General features: G+C 37.2%; 1 protein-coding gene and 1 long non-coding RNA gene across 2 annotated transcripts; one reads left to right on the top strand and one right to left on the bottom strand.

Moving 5' to 3' along the window:
* Positions 1-1311: 1311 nt before the first annotated feature.
* LOC136972162 (alcohol dehydrogenase class-3 chain L-like) lies at positions 1312-19154 on the top strand. The gene is made up of 12 exons (XM_067266721.1): positions 1312-1398; positions 1729-1757; positions 14895-14996; positions 15858-15999; positions 16092-16179; positions 16289-16415; positions 16745-16961; positions 17038-17168; positions 17242-17371; positions 17436-17574; positions 17654-17729; positions 18852-19154. Exons 2-11 carry the CDS (start codon positions 1737-1739, stop codon positions 17688-17690), a joined length of 1134 nt encoding a protein of 377 aa, XP_067122822.1. The 5' UTR covers positions 1312-1398; positions 1729-1736; the 3' UTR covers positions 17691-17729; positions 18852-19154.
* Positions 3901-4386, bottom strand: LOC136972179 (uncharacterized). The gene is made up of 2 exons (XR_010880294.1): positions 4148-4386; positions 3901-4076 (listed from the first exon to the last, which is right to left on the bottom strand). It is a non-coding gene; the product is annotated as an uncharacterized lncRNA (long non-coding RNA).
* Positions 19155-21675: the final 2521 nt, after the last annotated feature.

Consider the following 21675-nt stretch of genomic DNA (forward strand, 5'->3'; position numbering starts at 1 on the left):
ATTTTTATCGTTTAATTTCGTGCTTATGAGGATAAAATTGCATCGAAACAAATGGTTTTTATTCGAAATGTTAACCAGAATAACTTGTGGTAAAAATCTTGTGGGTACCACTTCGAAGCTTCTAGCTTATTATTATCAACTTTGAGTAAACGTTTAGTTACATACGGTATATCTCTAAATTATCAATTTCCTTTAAAAAAAGGAAAGACACTAAACGACAAAAGAAACCGAGAATCATTTATATTTCTAAAGTCACAAATGTCAAAGAATTGTAATTTAAACATTGAACTTCATCATTAATGAAAAAAAAAAAAAACTAGTGACTAATTATCTTAGAGAAGAACAAATATAGTTGAAGCATCCATATTCACCTCAGCTAAATCCCATAGAGAAAGTCTGTGTTTAAAAATATGTATAACAACTTTCGACTATTCCCCAATAATTCTGACTAATCTCGTGTGTATGACCAATAATAAATTAGCATCATGAATAACTAATTATTTTATTCTGTATTTTATGAGCGTATGAAACAATATTTACAAGCAAAGTACAATGGTTCTCCTTTACTTTAAAACACGAACAAATTGACAATTAACTAACAGACTTGAAAGGCGGCGCTGAACGTCCGACGTAACACGTGTTCGGGTTTAAAAATTTCGGCCTCAACCTCGCTATTATGATGAATTAGATGATGGAAATGGGAAAAATGCGTACAGAGAGCTTGACATAGTGAAACAGTACTCTCACAAGTCAGATACCGTACAGCCTTCCACAGGCTTCATTAATATAAAGTACACAATATATCGAATTCGATCAGTACATCAACGACACTCAATGTATGACATTATATGATTTCAGAGAAATAAAACATAATCTAACCGACCCGACTCGGTTTTAGTACTGTTGCAATTTACAAATTCCCAGTTTTACTTTTTTGTTCAGTCAAATAGTTTTTTTAATATAAAATTGCCTAGACTTGGATGTTTTAAACCATTTATTTTCCCCTTTACTCTTTAAAATTCCCTAGTTTTGCAAATTTTCCCTAGATATATAGAAACACCCAACGATCGCCTGAATGATCGGGCTAGAATTTGGCTATTAAATGATTAAATTTAAATATATATAAAATAAAAACTTTTATAGTTATATAAAAATTTAATGTATTATTTATGTTTTATATTTTATATATATATTTTTAATATGTTAAAGTGTTACATTCAATTACGTAACATTTTAAATACTGTAATGTTGAGTAACTTGTTTCCTGTTATATTAACAGGAAAAATAGATAATCGCTATTATATTAACAGGAAACAAGTAGCGCAACATTAGTGTAACAAACTAGCATTTGTTATCCGTTAGTACTTTTACATTTTTAGCAATTATCCAAGGAAACCAGTAAGTGTTTAACTGCTTTGTTAACTTTAAGTAATAACTATAAATGCATGGACATACGGGTCTAATTATATGCTTATTATTAATTATGCAACCATACTACAAACTGTGTTTATAGAATAGTTGCACGACTTTATCTTTGAAATAAAACTAATTAATCTAAAACTGTATTTATGACAGATTACATTTAACTCTACAAACTGTGACAAAACTGATTCAGATATTTATTTATATAATTAATTTTTTTAAATGTTTTTTTGTGTTTAAGATAAATATATAATTTTGTATGAAGTTGTAATTTAGATATATGATCAATATGTATTTTTATTATAGTCGAAACGATGTTCCCCACTCAAGGAAAGGTAAAGCAAAAATCTTATAAACTATATAACAGTAGAATTTAGCGCACACATTTTTCAAATGTGAACTTTGTACTAGATAACAAAGTTGAGTGACCTTTTGATATACGCTATTGGTAAATATTGCATAAAACCTCACCATCTTTAATTTTAATTTATTTAACAAGATGAGTTCTTGATTACATTCTTATTAAGTTTTTGTTAACAATTTCGTATATACACAATGACTTTAAAGCTTGTTTTTTTAAATAATAATTTTTTTTAATAAAATAAATAAGCGATACACAAGAAATCCTCGTTAATTGTAACTCGGATAGTTCGAAATCCCGTTAGTTCCTAATTGTACTTTTGTAGTGGTTTATTTATATCGAAATGCCTCAATGTTATAAGAGAACAATAGACCAATATGGCTTTGCTTTTACAGTAACACATTTTCGGGTGTCACATTATTCGCGGTCTACTCTTTTTTCTCTTATTTTATAAAATACGGCTGGGTTTTAGGCGACAAGTAGCGGATTGAGATATTTGTTGGACTCTAGGAAGCCCTGTTATAGATAATCGCTTGACGGAAAGCTGTTGATTAATATGTCGCCATCAACAGAGAGACTAAGAAACAGTGGAAAATCCGTTACAGTTTAATTTATATAATGTGTATAAACCTCCTCCTGAATCGACAGATTTAAAATATGAATTTTGGTTAAAATATGATCAGGCATTTCTGAGACACAATTAACATACAAACAGACTGATCGTTACGGTTTTTTCATATAAATTAAATGTATTTGAAATAAATTTTGCTTTCTATATTTTATACAAAAGATATACAATACTCGCTTTTATGACTAGTATAGATTTTATATTATGATTTATGAAATGATATATTTAAGTGTCATATTTTTTTTGTTGGTCATAACGGCTGTCATATTCCATATTTCAAACTGTATTTTAGAAATTGCATCGTAATTTATGATACTGATTACTACACTCATCGATATTTCAGAAAAACAATTACATAAATGCTGAATTACGCTAATATTTTTAATAAAATTTTTAATAGAATTTATTAATAATCAATTCCTGAGCGAATTTATTTTAAAAATCTTTAAATTGTGTATCTTACAGTAGAGAAAGAATTTTTAAAATGTGTTAGATTGGTCATTCGGTGTGATAAACCCTTACGCAAGATAACCTTTGTAGTTACATAAATCATATACAGTAGTCCCTTGATAATCCGACAGGTATGGGACCAAAGGGGTGTCGGATTACCGAAAGTGATGACATATTTGGCATTGTTTAGCTAGCAGTAGCCTATAAATTTCCTACATGTTATGAGTAAAATGCTGCATAAGTGAATATGGAAATGAAACCCATTTCGGTTAACTAAAACATGTTTATTAAAAGAAATATGGAAGCCAATAAATGTACATACAGTATGTATAAGCATAAATAATACATACCAGTGGCGTGCCATCATTGGAAGCGGTGGAAGCGCCGCTTCCACCGAATTTTCTAAAATATAAATTTTCATATTTTAACGTAGTTTCAATTAATTAAAATTGATATTTTATTATAATTGCATTATGTATCTTATTACAAATTTCTATACTACATGTGAAATAAATGATAAGATTCAGTGGCGTGCCGTGACATTTGATGGCAGGGAAGCTGCGTTGCTGTAAAAAGCCGACTTCTAGAGGCAATCAGTTAATTGCGCGTCAGTGATGGTCTAGGGCAGGGATGAGCAACCTGCGGTCCTCGGGCCGCATTCATATATTTTGCGGCCCGCGACGCATAAAATGTGAATAAATATATCAATTTTCCAGCTTAAGACAGTTCTCGATGAACAAAACCAGCTGCCATGATGCTTGTATGATGAAATATACGATAAGCACGAAGATCTTTAACGAGTTAGCAATACTGAAATACGAGCGAGATTTGTGCGCAGATAATTTCTTACCACACTAAATTTAACAGAAAAATTCATCACAAAACGATTATTTATGCTAATGTGTGAAATTCCATTTAATCCATGCAAGAAGTGTGATTACCAGAGCCCCTTCGGCCGCCAATTTAAAGTACTTTAATCTTTAAAATTGGCGTTTCCACTTCCCGGGACGAGGACCCAGGGGTTGGATTTGTGGGAAGCGAGTGTTCGGGTTGTTTCATTGTGTCGAATTACATACACAGAACGAGGCGCTTGACGTGTAAGTGCGTGAGTGCGAGAATTCGAGTAAAGGTTAAACGGTGTATATCTTCGTGTACAGTGATGTTATGTCCGTGTGTGTGTGTGTGTCGTGTGATCGAAGAACATCTTCGGCATGTCTAAAAACAGAAAAACAGTAAATTACGTACGAGAATAAGATGTGTTGAAAATGAAACGAAAGAGTTCTTACCATCGGAGACTTCGGAAAATATTCACTTGTACGATAAATGGCCACTTCGTCCTCTTCGTGGTAAAGTTGGGGAGGGAGAAGTATCTCCCTCCCAAATGTTCCTACAAAACACAAAGACAGTGAGAAAAGAAGAAGTTCATTCATTTATTATCTAAGGTCAACATTATTACCTGTATCAGCTAGTCTTTCTTCCCGAACAGTGTCATGAGGAGAGCGAAGGACCTGACCTAACCTAACCGGAAGCTCAATCCTCGTAACAGCTGTTTGGGAAGAAAGGTCGGTCAAATGTCACGTCCGGTGAGTAAACGTGTCACGTCCGGGTGGTCACAATCGGGAGTCAAATCCGTTGTCGTCTATCGAGTGTCACGTTCGGGAGACAAATCCGTGGGTCACGTCCGGGAAAAGGTGTCGAGTCCGGGAGAAAAGTGTCGAATCCGGTCAGAATGTCGCATCCGGGTGCAAAGGACGAGCTGGGGAAAATCGAAGAGGATCACCGCCTAGGCCAAGGGAAACGCAGCCACCCGCAGCAACAAAACCGCGGTCCCTCGACTTCGGCGGCGCTCTCCTCCGATTCTTCCCCGTTCCGACTTCCGAAAGACGATGGCGACGACGTCGCGAGCGTGGACGAAGAGGCAGGCATCGCGAAAATACAAGTAACAACGAAACCCAAAAAGAGGAGTCGGAGCTGCTGTCACTTCGTACGTCTTCCACAACAAGGCCTGTGGCTGGCTGATCCCTGACGACCTTGGCCAAGTGGAATGGACTCAGAACTCTCCCGCCTCCGGGAGAGTGCCACGCCACACGCACTGGGGGAAGGTCGTCACCACCCGCTGCCTCTCGCTCGACGGTCTCCAACGACACCGAACATTCGGCAGAGACCAAGTCCACCACCGGATCCTCGAACGTCTCATCGGAGCCGTCCGAGGAACCCCCTCCCTCCGGCGCCACCGCATTCTTCCGTCGGAACCTCCGGCGAAACCACTCCAACATCTTCATTCTGAAAAAAAAAGAAGTTTGCAATTAGTCGATTAAAACAAAAGCTTAAATTAATGTCTAAATTCTTCCGAGAAAAGCAAAATGCTCACCGCAGCTGCCTTTTTAAATCTAAAAGATTCGAATCCGACCATCGAACGACGTGCCGAGATGTCTTCTGGGACCGATTAACGCAGAAAAAGTCCAAGATTATACTCACGACGAATCGGAATTCGGATAGTTCGCGTTAGATCCTACCGGAAATTGCTAGAACGTTCCAACTGTATTTGTAGTAGAGACGACCGACCCGGAACGAAGAAACTCTCTTACGTGTAATTTGTATTTGTACGACAGTAAATTAAAGACACGCCGCACGTAGCCACGAGGAAAAGGCACTCGAGCCCAAGTCGTAACAAGTGTTTCCTTCTAGAGCAATTTACCCTAACGTGTACGCCACATAAACGCGACGACGGCATTTAAAAGAGTTTCGTGCAAAGAAATTGCCAACGAGTCGACCAAAACACAAGACAAACGTACGAAGAAGCGAAACGTGCCCACAGCCCAACTCGACATTCGGGACACGAACGTTCAAGTGGCCCGAAGAATTGGCAGAGGGTTACGTAAGTGTGGAAGATCGACTGCACTCAGAAAAGACTACCTTGTGGAAAGACCCAAACAGCCTAAGGTAAAGAATTCTTTGTGTCCATCCTGTATAGATAAGTGTTAAGTGTATTAGTATTAGTGCAGACAATTTAATTCTGGCAAAATAAGCCATTGAAAAGCGTTGTAACTAATACATAAATTGCACGGAGAAGTCGGAGATCAAAGGGCGAAATTTTTGACCTGTCCAAGGAACATCCCATGCTTCAGAATACGGTCTCCGTCCATCAATGTTACCAGAGTATATTTTAGTTAAAATTCGTATTTAAAGTTAGCATTAAATAATTTTTAATTCAATTTCTATAAATAATCCTTATTCTTTGACCGTGTTAATAAAATATAAATGAATTAATTACGAAAAAAAACCAATGAGCAAATACTTAATCCGTTTTCGGCGCTTCGGTCGCTTTCCAATGTGGCGGCTTGTTTAAAAGTCCTAATTCACAAGCGACGGCAGATTTAAACGCAAATACGCCGGCCGATGCCGTCTCCGTAAGTTGGATTAAACGAAACGAAAATAAAATCTTACAGCTAGCTAAATTCTAATTAAAATCTTACTTTGTGTACTGTCGGCGTCCAAAAGTCTTCTTAAAACCACTTCGGGTAGCAAAAAACACTGAGAAAAGGCAAAAAACACACCGAAAACAGGAGCAAAGAGCGCACACGTCCGTCCGGCAAGCGAAAAACGTGCAAAGTGACGCAAAATCGTGTTGCAACAATACGCGTTTCCATAGAAACATAGAAACCGCAATTGTTGCCGTTTCTATGGAGATTAGAAAGCGCTTAACGAATTCGAATGCGATTGACGTAATGGATTCTTTTTCAATTTTAAGGCTAAATATCTGGAATTATTACGTTTCAATCCCCCGAGTGACGACCGGATTGGGATCGAGACACTCCCTACCGGGGCCGCCTTCCGTTTCCATTCTCCACAAGGGATTAGAAGCAAGATTTTCTATAATCGAACGTCATCTTTACCTCGCCACCCCCAAAACTAGAACAAATCATTCCTCTCGTTCGTCCAGTATTCTCCGATCGACTGACAGCGCTATTGTTACTAAATTTCCTAATATTTCGTTTGTCCAACGCCATTTTAAAAGCACATAGGGAAGAACATATAAAATTAACACGAAATAAACTTGAAAATCTTTTTAAAAATATCATAAATCTTCCAATAAACTAATTCGAGCTTAAATTAATCCTTAAATTCTTCCGAGAAAAGCAAAATGCTCACCGCAGCTGCTTTTTAAATCTAAAAGATTCGAATCCGAAGCGCAAACGGACGACCATCGAACGATGTCTTCTGGGACCGATTCTCCAAGTAATATTAAATAAATTCTTACGTCTAAGGTCAATATGGACTAAGACTTACCTCAAAAATCTTCAGTCTTCTCCGCAAAAGTCCGCAAACCGCAAAAAAACCAACGCAATCCAAGAGCACAAGAAAAGCACGTCCGACCACAACCAGAAACACAATCGAACTGCGAATCGTCATGCGCGACGATCCGACACAGAGTGTGGTGTACAGTACATACAAGTGGTACCGTACGGTCCGCGAACGAAAGTACAGAAAGACTTTACAACAAATATACAGACGTTCAAAGTCCCTTTATTTCACTTTGTACAAATAAGTTTTATCAGGAATCCCAACTGGTTACATAAAACCCTTAGATTCGGCGAGGCTTTCACAAAACTCCTGGTACCAAACAAGGCACGAAGTGACCGTTCCCCGATCGCGCGACAATAAAATTTTGGGGAAAAACGCGTAACTAACCTAACTTAAATCTAACTTAATACTAAAAGAAAAATGAGGGGATAGGAAAGTGGGAAGAAATGAGAATTGAAAAAAGTGTCTTCACCCGGGATTTTTCTATTTTCAGGACGATACGCACTTTGGGGATGGTCTCGGTTCTGTTATCGACTTCCGTCTTTCGGATTCTCTCCTCTATATCGTTATTTGAGACTTACGTTCTCTTACTCGGTCCCTGTATGGACGGCCTCGAACTTCTTCTATCTCGACCAACTTCTTTTCGAGCTCCTCACACGTCTGATCTCCCTCGTGTCTCGTCCAAAAGTGATCTATATTCGGGCGCTATCCACCCGGCTGCACCTTCTATTGTTCCGTGTTCCGATTCTTAGAACCGCTCATTCCACCCCAAGGCGATAACGGTCTTTGAAAGTTTAGGAAAGGAGAAGACAAAGAAACAAAGGAAAGACTAAGACTAACTAAAATTAACAAATATAAGTATATTATTATGGCCGACAGCCACAAGAGAATAAACAAATTGAGCCAGGGACAAGCCACCATTCTTTCTCCTCGAATTTCTGGCTTTTAAAAAAAAATCCTCTGTGCAGGACTTCATTTTCGTTTGGCCGTATTATAAAGGTTTTTCGGTATTTTTAATACAGTGGTGCTTCATATAACGTACTTAATCCGTTCCAGGTGCACGTCCGTTAAGTGAAACGTCCGTTATACGAAACGCATTTTCCCATAGAAATACATGTTAAAACATCTAATTCGTTCCGCAGCATAAAATAACCGTACTGTATCATAAAAAATGAACATGGAGTGTGTTCTTTTATTCCTCCGCGTAACTCTGCGCGAGCGACATCCGTTTAAAAATTCCTGCGGAACGCGTTCCTAAATTCCGGTGGGAGTGCGCGCCGTCGAACGGCAAAAACGGTCGCTCGTAGCAGTAGTTTACGGTGGAAAGCAACATGGCGTCCTCCATGGCTCAGATAGTTTCGTTTCCGGGTCCATTACGTGGTTTTATGAATGAGAATTTAGAAATTGTGAAAGCGCGAGTGATGTAAGTGTCTTTATGAATTAGAAATGAGAATGAGAATTTAGAAATTGTGAAAGCGCGGTGATGTAAGTGTCTTTATGAATTTTTTTTCGAGGCTATTTTGAATGCTCTTTCAACAAATAATCCATTTTATGGTTAAATTTTACAATTGGGACCCTTCTTTTGCCTTTTAAAGCTCATATTTTAGAATTATAGATTCCTCTATCACGATACTATCGATATTGCGAGCGCCACCATCTTTCTTTCTTTCACCGTCGTTTCTAAATGCCTACAAACAGCAGCGCACTCCCGTAGTAGCGGAGACGCATTAAAGAACGCACCCATGGAGCAGTCACCAATTATGCCGGAAAGTCCGTTGTTCGCAGCCAGTCCGTTGCTCGAGGCGAACGTTATACGAGGCACCACTGTATTAACTTTATCCAGTTTGATGTTGCATTAATACGCGAAACCCGCAACCCCGCCGGCGACCGAGGAATCTTTCCGAAAAGCGAAATAATATTGGGCGAAATCCTAAGAATTTGATTTATTTCACGCCATGGCCGAAAATGAACAAAAAAGATGTTTATTCAAACGAATTTCGGGCGATTTTCGGAGACGGTCGAGCCTCCAGACGTAGAATTGAAAAAGATCTCCACGTTGGACATTCTGCACTATGTAAATGCAGAAAATAATTTATTTATCAAATTCCGAACACAAGAAAATGATTGAAGCAAAATTTAAAAAGAAAAAAAATATATAAATTAATTAAAAAAAATAAAATTGATTTTTTAAATTCGAATTTTTACGTAATTCGAACATTGTTGACGCGTCTTTTAACGTTTGTTCGAAAAACGTCACGCATGACGATTCGCAGTTCGATTGTGTTTCTGGTTGTGGTCGGACGTGCTTTTCTTGTGCTCTTGGATTGCGTTGGTTTTTTTGCGGTTTGCGGACTTTTGCGGAGAAGACTGAAAGATTTTTGAGGTAAGTCTTAGTCCATATTGACCCTAGACGTAAGAATTTATTTAATATTACTTGGAGAATCGGTCCCAGAAGACATCGTTCGATGGTCGTCCGTTTGCGCTTCGGATTCGAATCTTTTAGATTTAAAAAGCAGCTGCGGTGAGCATTTTGCTTTTCTCGGAAGAATTTAAGGATTAATTTAAGCTCGAATTAGTTTATTGGAAGATCTATGATATTTTTAAAAAGATTTTCAAGTTTATTTCGTGTTAATTTTATATGTTCTTCCCTATGTGCTTTTAAAATGGCGTTGGACAAACGAAATATTAGGAAATTTAGTAACAATAGCGCTGTCAGTCGATCGGAGAATACTGGACGAACGAGAGGAATGATTTGTTCTAGTTTTGGGGGTGGCGAGGTAAAGATGACGTTCGATTATAGAAAATCTTGCTTCTAATCCCTTGTGGAGAATGGAAACGGAAGGCGGCCCCGGTAGGGAGTGTCTCGATCCCAATCCGGTCGTCACTCGGGGGATTGAAACGTAATAATTCCAGATATTTAGCCTTAAAATTGAAAAAGAATCCATTACGTCAATCGCATTCGAATTCGTTAAGCGCTTTCTAATCTCCATAGAAACGGCAACAATTGCGGTTTCTATGTTTCTATGGAAACGCGTATTGTTGCAACACGATTTTGCGTCACTTTGCACGTTTTTCGCTTGCCGGACGGACTTGTGCGCTCTTTGCTCCTGTTTTCGGTGTGTTTTTTGCCTTTTCTCAGTGTTTTTGCTACCCGAAGTGGTTTTAAGAAGACTTTTGGACGCCGACAGTACACAAAGTAAGATTTTAATTAGAATTTAGCTAGCTGTAAGATTTTATTTTCGTTTCGTTTAATCCAACTTACGGAGACGGCATCGGCCGGCGTATTTGCGTTTAAATCTGCCGTCGCTTGTGAATTAGGACTTTTAAACAAGCCGCCACATTGGAAAGCGACCGAAGCGCCGAAAACGGATTAAGTATTTGCTCATTGGTTTTTTTTCGTAATTAATTCATTTATATTTTATTAACACGGTCAAAGAATAAGGATTATTTATAGAAATTGAATTAAAAATTATTTAATGCTAACTTTAAATACGAATTTTAACTAAAATATACTCTGGTAACATTGATGGACGGAGACCGTATTCTGAAGCATCGGATGTTCCTTGGACAGGTCAAAAATTTCGCCCTTTGATCTCCGACTTCTCCGTGCAATTTATGTATTAGTTACAACGCTTTTCAATGGCTTATTTTGCCAGAATTAAATTGTCTGCACTAATACTAATACACTTAACACTTATCTATACAGGATGGACACAAAGAATTCTTTACCTTAGGCTTTTGGGTCTTTCCACAAGGTAGTCTTTTCTGAGTGCAGTCGATCTTCCACACTTACGTAACCCTCTGCCAATTCTTCGGGCCACTTGAACGTTCGTGTCCCGAATGTCGAGTTGGGCTGTGGGCACGTTTCGCTTCTTCGTACGTTTGTCTTGTGTTTTGGTCGACTCGTTGGCAATTTCTTTGCACGAAACTCTTTTAAATGCCGTCGTCGCGTTTATGTGGCGTACACGTTAGGGTAAATTGCTCTAGAAGGAAACACTTGTTACGACTTGGGCTCGAGTGCCTTTTCCTCGTGGCTACGTGCGGCGTGTCTTTAATTTACTGTCGTACAAATACAAATTACACGTAAGAGAGTTTCTTCGTTCCGGGTCGGTCGTCTCTACTACAAATACAGTTGGAACGTTCTAGCAATTTCCGGTAGGATCTAACGCGAACTATCCGAATTCCGATTCGTCGTGAGTATAATCTTGGACTTTTTCTGCGTTAATCGGTCCCAGAAGACATCTCGGCACGTCGTTCGATGGTCGGATTCGAATCTTTTAGATTTAAAAAGGCAGCTGCGGTGAGCATTTTGCTTTTCTCGGAAGAATTTAGACATTGATTTAAGCTTTTGCTTTAATCGACTAATTGCAAACTTTCTTTTTTTTTTTCAGAATGAAGATGGAGTGGTTTCGCCGGAGGTTCCGACGGAAGAATGCGGTGGCGCCGGAGGGAGGGGGTTCCTCGGACGGCTCCGATGAGACGTTCGAGGATCCGATGGTGGACTTGTTCTCTGCCGAATGTTCGGCGTCGTTGGAGACCGTCGAGCGAGAGGCAGCGGGTGGTGACGACCTTCCCCCAGTGCGTGTGGCGTGGCACTCTCCCGGAGGCGGGAGAGTTCTGAGTCCATTCCGCTTGGCCAAGGTCGTCAGGGATCAGCCAGCCACAGGCCTTGTTGTGGAAGACGTACGAAGTGACAGCAGCTCCGACTCCTCTTTTTGGGTTTCGTTGTTACTTGTATTTTCGCGATGCCTGCCTCTTCGTCCACGCTCGCGACGTCGTCGCCATCGTCTTTCGGAAGTCGGAACGGGGAAGAATCGGAGGAGAGCGCCGCCGAAGTCGAGGGACCGCGGTTTTGTTGCTGCGGGTGGCTGCGTTTCCCTTGGCCTAGGCGGTGATCCTCTTCGATTTTCCCCAGCTCGTCTTTTGCTCCCGGATGCGACATTCTGACCGGATTCGACACTTTTCTCCCGGACTCGACACCTTTTCCCGGACGTGACACGTTTACTCACCGGACGCGACATTTGACCGACCTTTCTTCCCAAACAGCTGTTACGAGGATTGAGCTTCTGGTTAGGTTAGGTCAGGTCCTTCGCTCTCCTCATGACACCGTTCGGGAAGAAAGACTAGCTGATACAGGTAATAATGTTGACCTTAGATAATAAATGAATGAACTTCTTTTTTTCTCACTGTCTTTGTGTTTTATAGGAACATTTGGGAGGGAGAAGTATCTCCCTCCCCAACTTTACCACGAAGAGGACGAAGTGGCCATTTATCGTACAAGTGAATATTTTCCGAAGTCTCCGATGGTAAGAACTCTTTCGTTTCATTTTCAACACATCTTATTCTCGTACGTAATTTACTGTTTTTCTGTTTTTAGACATGCCGAAGATGTTCTTCGATCACACACACACACACACACACACGGACATAACATCACTGTACACGAAGATATACACCGTTTAACCTTTACTCGAATTCTCGCACTCACGCACTTACACGTCAAGCACCTCGTTCTGTGTATGTAATTCGACGCAATGAAACAACCCGAACACTCGCTTCCCACAAATCCAACCCATGGGTCCTCGTCCCGGGAAGTGGAAACGCCAATTTTAAAGATTAAAATACTTTAAATTGGCGGCCGAAGGGGCTCTGGTAATCACACATCTTGCATGGATTAAATGGAATTTCACACATTAGCATCAATAATCGTTTTCTGGTGAATTTTTCTGTTAAATTTAGTGTGGTAAGAAATTATCTGCGCACAAATCTCGCTCGTATTTCAGTATTGCTAACTCGTTAAAGATCTTCGTGCTTATCGTATATTTCATCATACTTGCATCATGGCAGCTGGTTTTGTTCATCGAGAACTGTCTTAAGCTGGGAAATTGACATATTTATTCACATTTTATGCGTCGCGGGCCGCAAAATATATGAATGCAACCCGAGGACCGCAGGTTGCTCATCCCTGCCCTAGACCAGGGGTGGCCAACATGTCGATCGCGATCGACCGATCGATCGCCAAGCCAATTTTGGTCGATCGCTAGCGATGTCTTGACTTAATGTATTATATTTGTAACCGAACGCAACTGTATGCACGCAGTTATGACTCGACTCATAAGCAGTGAGTGCACTTCGATGAGTCGAGATATATTTTCAACTCATAAGCACTTCTTACTGAAACAGTGTATAAACATAGTATGTATTTCACACTTCCCCCTCCCCACTTAGACTATGCCTATGACAACAAGTCGATCGCGACACATTTTTACGATAAAAAGTAGATCTTATGTGCACAAAAGTTGGCCACTCCTGCCCTAGACCATCACTGACGCGCAATTAACTGATTGCCTCTGGAAGTCGGTTTCTTACAGAAATGCAGCTTCCCTGTCATCAAATGTCACGGCACGCCACTGATACATACGTACAATAATTTATAAACATTATAACTAATTGCTACAACGTAGGTAGATTTATTATGTACATATGTAAATATGTACTGTACATACTGTGTACATACTGTGCTCACACTTTGAAGACGGGACTACGGTGACCTTGACGGGAAGTGCGTCGGACTACTGAGCATGTCGGATTACAAAACGTCGGACTATCAAGGGACAACTCTACTATAACAAACATTAAAACCAAAACCATATAAAGAGTTTAGTTATTTCAGCTTACCATTGTCACGTCTGTTGCTATACTGGGATGGTACGAAATGGCACAATTTCATTGGTCACGTAAACATCAATTGAAAATGTGATATCTTAAATTTTTTAACACATATTTTTTCATAACGTTAACACTAAGAAACTGTGTCATTCACAGCCGAATATCAAATGATGATCTGCCATCAATCGAACTTAAACTCGGCACCCTAGAAAATTACTTAAAACATATTTTATTCTGGCCGGTATCCTTATATTATATTATGTAATTAGACTACCATTTAGAAACGAAAACCCCTAGTTGTTAGATATGGAAAATTAAATACTTTCCACAGGGTAACATTTTGGATTCCACGCAGGCAAGTGCTATATACTACATGTCTCAGTAATGATATTGTATAATATATGTATTTTTAAAATTATTTCCTTTTCTGTAAGAATTATATTTAGTTTATTATTTTCTTAAATTTGTTGCCAATAGATGGCGCTGCGTGAAATGAGCGGTAGATAGAAATTAATTGATTGATTTACGAAAATCCAATCGATATTTTGGGGTGGAATGCACGACATTATCTATTTTAGAAGTCTGCTTTGTTTTGTAGCAATTGGCCGAACGGTCTGGAGTGTATAGCAAACAAGCAAACAAACAAACAAACATCCTCATTTATATACAGGGTGTCAGAAAAGTCTCCATACAGTGACACAAATCAAGCCCATCAGTGGCCGAATAAATAAAACCATTGAACGCTGGTAGTTGGCCATTGGTTTGTGTCTGACCAATGGGCTGGCCACCATGCAGTGTTCTGGATTTCCTTCATGTGTCTAACACCTAAACAGAATCCAGTTTCCACACAGGAATTCCTGCTAGAAGTTACCCCATTGGCAGATCACCATATGTTTCGTTGACATTTTAATGCTTTGTGAATAAAGTTACATTTTACCTTTGTATGCATGTAAACTTTTGGGACACCTTGTATATAGATTTTAATTCAGTGAATTTTTATTATCTCAAATAATAATTTATTATAAAATGTTACCAAATATAAATTTCATATTGTTTTAGTCAATTAAATGTAAGGCTGCTGTAGCATGGTCAGCGAATAAGCCTCTATCTATTGAGACAATAGAAGTTGCTGTTCCAGAGAAAGACGAAGTTCGTGTGAAAGTAAGCATTAATATATAAATTTTAATTTAGATATCTATATATATAATCGAGACGAGTTGATAATAATAATAATAATCAGCGCAGCGCCCAAACGGTTAGGGGTTGAAAGTTGAAATTTGGTACACAGTTAGGGTACGTCATAAGAACGCACGCTAAGAAGGGATTTTTCGAAATTCCTCCCCACAGGGGAGAGGGGCAAGATTGTCTTAACACTTCCATCAACAATGTAAGTGTTAAGTAACAATGGAAGGGTCAACAATAGAAGTGTTACGTAACAATGGAAATGATTAAGATCGCCCAAACGGTTAGGAGTTGAAAGTTGAAATTTGGTACACAGTTAGGGTACGTCATAAGAACGCACGCTAAGAAGGGATTTTTCGAAATTCCTCCCCACAGGGGAGAGGGGCAGGATTGTCTTAACACTTCCATCAACAATGTAAGTGTTAAGTAACAATGGAAGGGTCAACAATAGAAGTGTTACGTAACAATGGAAATGTTAAGATCCCAAACGGTTAGGAGTTGAAAGTTGAAATTTGGTACACAGGGTACCAAATTTAAGTACCAAAGTGTTAAGTAACAATGGAGAACAAGAGAAAGCGATGTGCAAGATTTACGGGCTCTGGAGGAAAAAGAAGAAAAAGAGTAATATGTTAGAACATATTCGATTTTCAAATTCGACCTTTCTTTCGAAATACTTAGTTCGTTGATGAAATTACTCTCTTTCTTTTGTGACTATAACTTAATAATCTTAATCTTCGCTATCATTACTTAGGCCCGGCATTGCTCGGGCATATCTGCTAGTTTATTATATTGTTTGAAGTATATATAAACCATACATTATTATTTTTTAATCCATTATAGATAATATCTACTGGTGTTTGCCATTCAGATGAAAGTATCCTTAATGGATTTAATCCCAAAGAATACTTTCCTGTTCTTTTGGGTCATGAAGCAGCCGGAATAGTAGAAAGTGTTGGAGCAGAAGTGAAATCAATACGACCCGGTGACAATTAAAAATAATAATTCTTAGATTAAATATTTTTCAAATTTAAAATAAAAAATTATTGAACAAAAATAATAAATATTTTATTATAGGAGATCATGTTATCCCTCTGTTCATACCACAATGTCAACAATGCGATCTTTGCAAAAATCCCGATACAAATCTTTGTGCCAAAATTGTGTATGCTTAATTTAATGAAAATTACGTTAAATAAATAAATAAATAAATAAATATATATATATACACTGTATATACAACATATCTATCAGTAATTAAAAAATTTTTTTAGAAATGAAAAAGGAAATTTATCAAATGACCCAAAATCAATAAAATGTAAAGGTGTTCTTTTATCTCAAGTGGTAAATCTTGGTACTTTTTCGGAATACAGTATTTTCCATGAAAGGAATTTGACGAAGGTTAGTATTTGACGTAGTAGTTAAAACTTAATTAGGCACTTGTTTGATGGCCGGATGGCCGGATGCGGTAAAGGTGGCAGCCTACCGCTCTGGGGGACCCGGGATCGAATCCGAACGGGTCGAATAATCCCCAGGAATTTTTCGGGGGGTGGTCCGTTCGGATATGTCGGGCCCCGTCCCTCACCACCCGGTCGCCCCATTGTGGGCCTGGCCGAACCCATAATGGGCCTACTAAAAGAGGCCCTCTTGGTGCCACAGGGCGGAAAGAGTTAAAAAAAAAAAAAAAAAAAAGGCACTTGTTTAAATATTTATTTTTATTTCAATTATAGATAAATTCTAAGGCACCCTTAGATAAAATACCTATATTTGGTTGTTGTGTACCAACTGGATTTGGAGCAGCTGTACATTGTGCTAAAGTTAAAAAAGGATCTACGTGTGCAATATGGGGCCTTGGCGGAGTTGGAATGTCAGTTATTATGGGATGCTTGTATCAAGAAGCGAAAGAAATTATTGGAGTAGATATTAATCCAGATAAATTTCAACTAGGTAATAACTTTCTCGGATAATTTTTTTCTTGAAGAATATTAAAATATTTTTTTTTTTAAAAAAAACATTATTTCAGCTAAAAAAATTGGATGCACGAAATGTATAAATCCAAAAGATTTTGATAAACCAATCGAACTTGTGCTTATGGAGATGACAAATGGAGGACTTGATTATGCATTCGTAGCTGTTGGAAGTAAAGCTGTTGCGGTGAGATAATTTTCATTGATTGAAAATTTCTCTAATGAAATATATTTTTTAAAATTTTTATCATACATTTTAGAAAACTGCCCTTATGGCTACTCGAATGGGAACTGGAAAGCTAATTGTGATCGGTTTAGTTCCGGAAGAAGTGAGTCTTCCTACAATGGATTTACTGATGGGAAGAACTGTAGTCGGCACGTATTGTGGAGGTAAATAATGCATATATTACATTCAAAATTTTAAAAGTTTTTATTTATATATATGTTTCTTCAGGCAGTAAAGGTCTGACTGACATACCAAAAATGGTGGATGAGTATTTGGAAGGAAAACTTCCTACAGATGATCTGATTACGCACGTGATTTCTTTAGATGACATTAATAAAGGATTTGACTTGTTGAAAACTGGAGAATCGTATGTCATTTCATATAATTTTACTATTTATAATTATTATTCGAATTATGAAAATTTAAATAGCTGATTTTAATTTCAGATTGAGAACTATCGTTCTTATGAAACATGAGAAGTAACTAAGATATTTACAATTCTGGATATACGTTTATGATAATGTACGTATAAACATACGAAAATATACATTCATGTCCAAAAAGTAAGCGTAATAATTAATTAATTTGGTCTGTATCCCAAGAACTAGTGATCAGAACAGCGTGAATCTTAAAATGTCAGTAAAACATTTTTAACAACAATTTTTGGTTTTCAATTAAAAAAACAAAAAGTACTAAACATTGTAGCAAATATTTTTGCATTCAAAACGGTTAATACAGCCTGTGATTGCCTTCTGCCCGCATACAGGCTACGCAGCGATTGCTCATGCTGGTTTACAAGGTTTATCAGTTCTGTGAGAGCAAAATCTATTCTTAAACAAGAGCATTTTTAGTTTCTGCATGGTTCTTGGTGGAAGTTGACTAGATGCAACTCGTCTTCCTAGACATCCCACACATGTTCTACGGCAGCGGTTCTCAACATTTTTCGATTTTCGTGCCCCCTTGACAGCCCATTTTCTTAAGTTTTATTTTACGTGTTCGTCAAACAGTGGAGCCTTGGTCAACTATATAGTGCTGTACAATTACAACATAAGAATATTCGGATTGTGACGTCGCCAAAGGCCTGAGCCTTTGGCGACGTCACAATCCGAATATTCTTATAGTACATCCACCATTATTAATTTTTTTGCGTACCCTGGTAGGGAATCGCTATTCTATGGGGTTCAGGACCGATGATCTTGCTGTCTATTCCATGTGATGAATATCTTCCCTGTCAAGAGAATCATTGACGAGTGAATCCTTATGTATTTACACATTAAAGTCTATTAAAATGAAATCTGCACCCCGGAAAAGTCTTACGTGGGATTCCAAAACCTCATCTTTATAATTTCTTGCAGTAATTGTACCCTTTGCAGAAACGTGGAGCCCAATGACCATTAAGCGTAATGCCACTCCAAACCGTAATACTGCTCAACGGGACTGTATCGGATTTCTCGGTCTCTTCAGATTCTGTATCTTAGACTGTATTTGAACTATTTATAGATTAGACGATTGTGCTAAATTTTTTGGACATATAATTAATAAGATTTAAAAATTTTAAAAAATGTATTTTTAATTACTGTATATCAAATTAAAAAATCTAACTATACTTTTATATTTATAACATTTTTTTTTTTAATTTAACAGAATAACAAGTCAAATATGAACAGATTTCATAATACTTTTATACGATGTATCCTTTATTCATAAGTATTTCAGAATAAATATAAGTAATGTAATAGGTCTACTAAGAATAAGAGAATATCTTTAAAATGTTTAAAACATGAATTAACAAATAGATTATATGGAATAAGTTAAAATAATGTTTTGTTTCTCTTTTTTTACCATGAAAAAATGGTAATTATAACGGTAAAATTTTGTAATAATCATTTTATTAAGAAATTACAACTTTGTAATGTTTAAAAATGAATAAAAACAATAATTATTGTATTTTTGTTTTTGTATAACTTTCCAGAAAAATATTTTTAATATTGGTTTTTCAGATATCAGTTTTAATCAAGATTCACACTTTACATTATTTACATAATTTACTATTAATATATTATTTTTATTTAATTAATAAATCTCTAAAATTATTTTTACCTTTTAAATGCTTACATTATATATATCGAGATTGAAGAAATGGAATTTGACATGAAGGAAATCGATACTATGCCAAATAAATGTGGTCTCTCAGCAGCTGTGGCAGAAAACAAAATGAAGAAACGTTAGATAAGCCAAGAAAAAAAATAAAATGCAGGGATGTAGTGCTGTTAAACCGGGAGAAGGAGCTAAGAAATTTGATATAGAGTGGTTGTAACCTTCTGTAAACGTGATAATTCCAAGAATTTTTACATGAGACATCGCGGTTAGGAAGATTCATGGATGAAACCGGAGAGAAAAAAGGATGTGATGCGTGTTAAGTCCACGGTTTATAGTTTTTTAAATAAGTATTTACTCACAAGTATTTGTTTTACAGTCCAATTTATTTTTAAAATAGTTATATTCACTATGATCAAGTCTTTATATTCATTATTTGTTCTTAAAAAGTAAAGAATATAATAATGTCTTTTATTTGACCAAAACCAAACCAAACGGAATGTCTTTGAGTACGGCTACACGCTAATTAGTCCTCAGTCGGTACGTTTCGCAGGAATGTAATACGAGAAAATAGAGAAGGGTGAGAGGGAAACACACCTGCGAAAACAAACACAGCTGGAGACGAGAGATTAGAACATCAAGATTTATCTAAAACTACTCTTTGTTATTAAAACTTCACTACAGTAATAAACTGAAAATATGTGTATAAACTTATTTAATTTATGATACTTGCCACTGTCTTTTAAACCTTTGTAATGTTAATCACATTACTAAATCCAAATATAAATTAGATTAAATTTATAATTTTTCTACATCTTGCATTACTACTAGTATATTAATATACTGTAGATATATCTAGTCACTTTTAATTTTGTTAATATATTTTTAATAGAATATAATAAAGCTAGCATTGAAATTCCTAATGTTATTATTATTATTTTAAATAGCATATGTTTAAACAAAAATATACCTTAATGAAATTTGATAAAATAATGAAACAAAAGCCAAAGAAAAGACAGTGACAAAATATTCCTTTACTGTACATTTATAATAAAATTCTTTTATATATTTAAACCAGAAATCTCAAAGTCAAATGCAGCAAAGAGCCTTTTTCTCCCCACTCCCTCCACCTTTAATCACTAGAATTTAATAGCATCGACCCCCTAATAAACAATCCAACCTGCAAAATTTCAGAAATTTTCGACAAAAAACACAGGAGTTATTAAGCTTCAAGCAGGGTGAACAAAATTTGGCGAAAAGTGGACCAAATATTTAAACTCGGCACCCTCGAAAACCACTTAAAACATGTTTTGTGCTGGCCGGAAATCTCGTATTATGAAATTTTCATATTCGAATGCCACTCTACCGCTAATCCCATAGGAAGAAGGGAGTGTTGCGGAAAGGGGTTTAAGTAATTCGACCAAAAGTAGTAAAGCTTTGATGTGATAAAAAAGTGTTTATATTTTTGCAACAAATTGTATAAACTACGTGGAAAGTACAGATGTATATTCTCGTAAATATCGAGTTTACAGAAAAATCATTGGGCTGCAATTTGAAAAAAAATTGTAGACCTGTAAATTTCTACTGTCCTCCCTCTGACTGTCTGTCCTTCATTAATTTCGAGAACGGAGTTAGATGAAAATCGATCCAAATATGGAAAGCTTTGGTAGGAGGTCAAGATATACAAACTTCCGGTTTGGACCGGAAGTCACGTTACTTCAATTCGAACTTCCCCCTCAACGATGTTAGATGACCGACACGACTCTATTGCTAAGAGGAAAAGTATGACGTAGAGGGTATGGCACCACTAAAAGAATTGAGAACATTGTGACGAAAAATTGCAGCTCGGCAGTAGTATACGATGTCACAATAAATAATCGATCGTTGGAATTAGTTTGGTTTATTAGGTTAGTAGGTGAGCGATCTGCCCAAAGGATTCCGGAAAAACTTTTATGTAAATCTGGATCCTATTTGGCTGTTACTAACGTGAAGAAAACCCGAAAAACTGTTCGTGCCTAACCCACAACAATGCACGAACCCACGACAAACTGACTACCAGAGTTCGATGGTTTTATGCACTCGTCTACTGGAGAGCACTTATTAGAATTAATTAAAAAAGTCCCGTTCAGAAATGAAAAAATCTGAATGGCAAGTGCTATATACTACAGTCGGTGTAGTGGCGCATTTTCGCCAATCGCGCTATATTATTGTCGCAATAATTAAGTGAGTGTAATATATATATATTTAAAAATTATATCTTTGTAAGAATTATATTTAGTTTATTATTTTGATTAATGTTTGGCCAATAGATGGAAAGATGGCGCTACGTGTAAATCTGCAAATCAAATGTATTGTACTGTACAGCTGATGG

This window comes from Centruroides vittatus, unplaced genomic scaffold (genome assembly GCF_030686945.1).
Source record: "Centruroides vittatus isolate TY-2023 unplaced genomic scaffold, ASM3068694v2 contig_2818, whole genome shotgun sequence".
Taxonomy (NCBI): Eukaryota; Metazoa; Arthropoda; class Arachnida; order Scorpiones; family Buthidae; genus Centruroides; species Centruroides vittatus.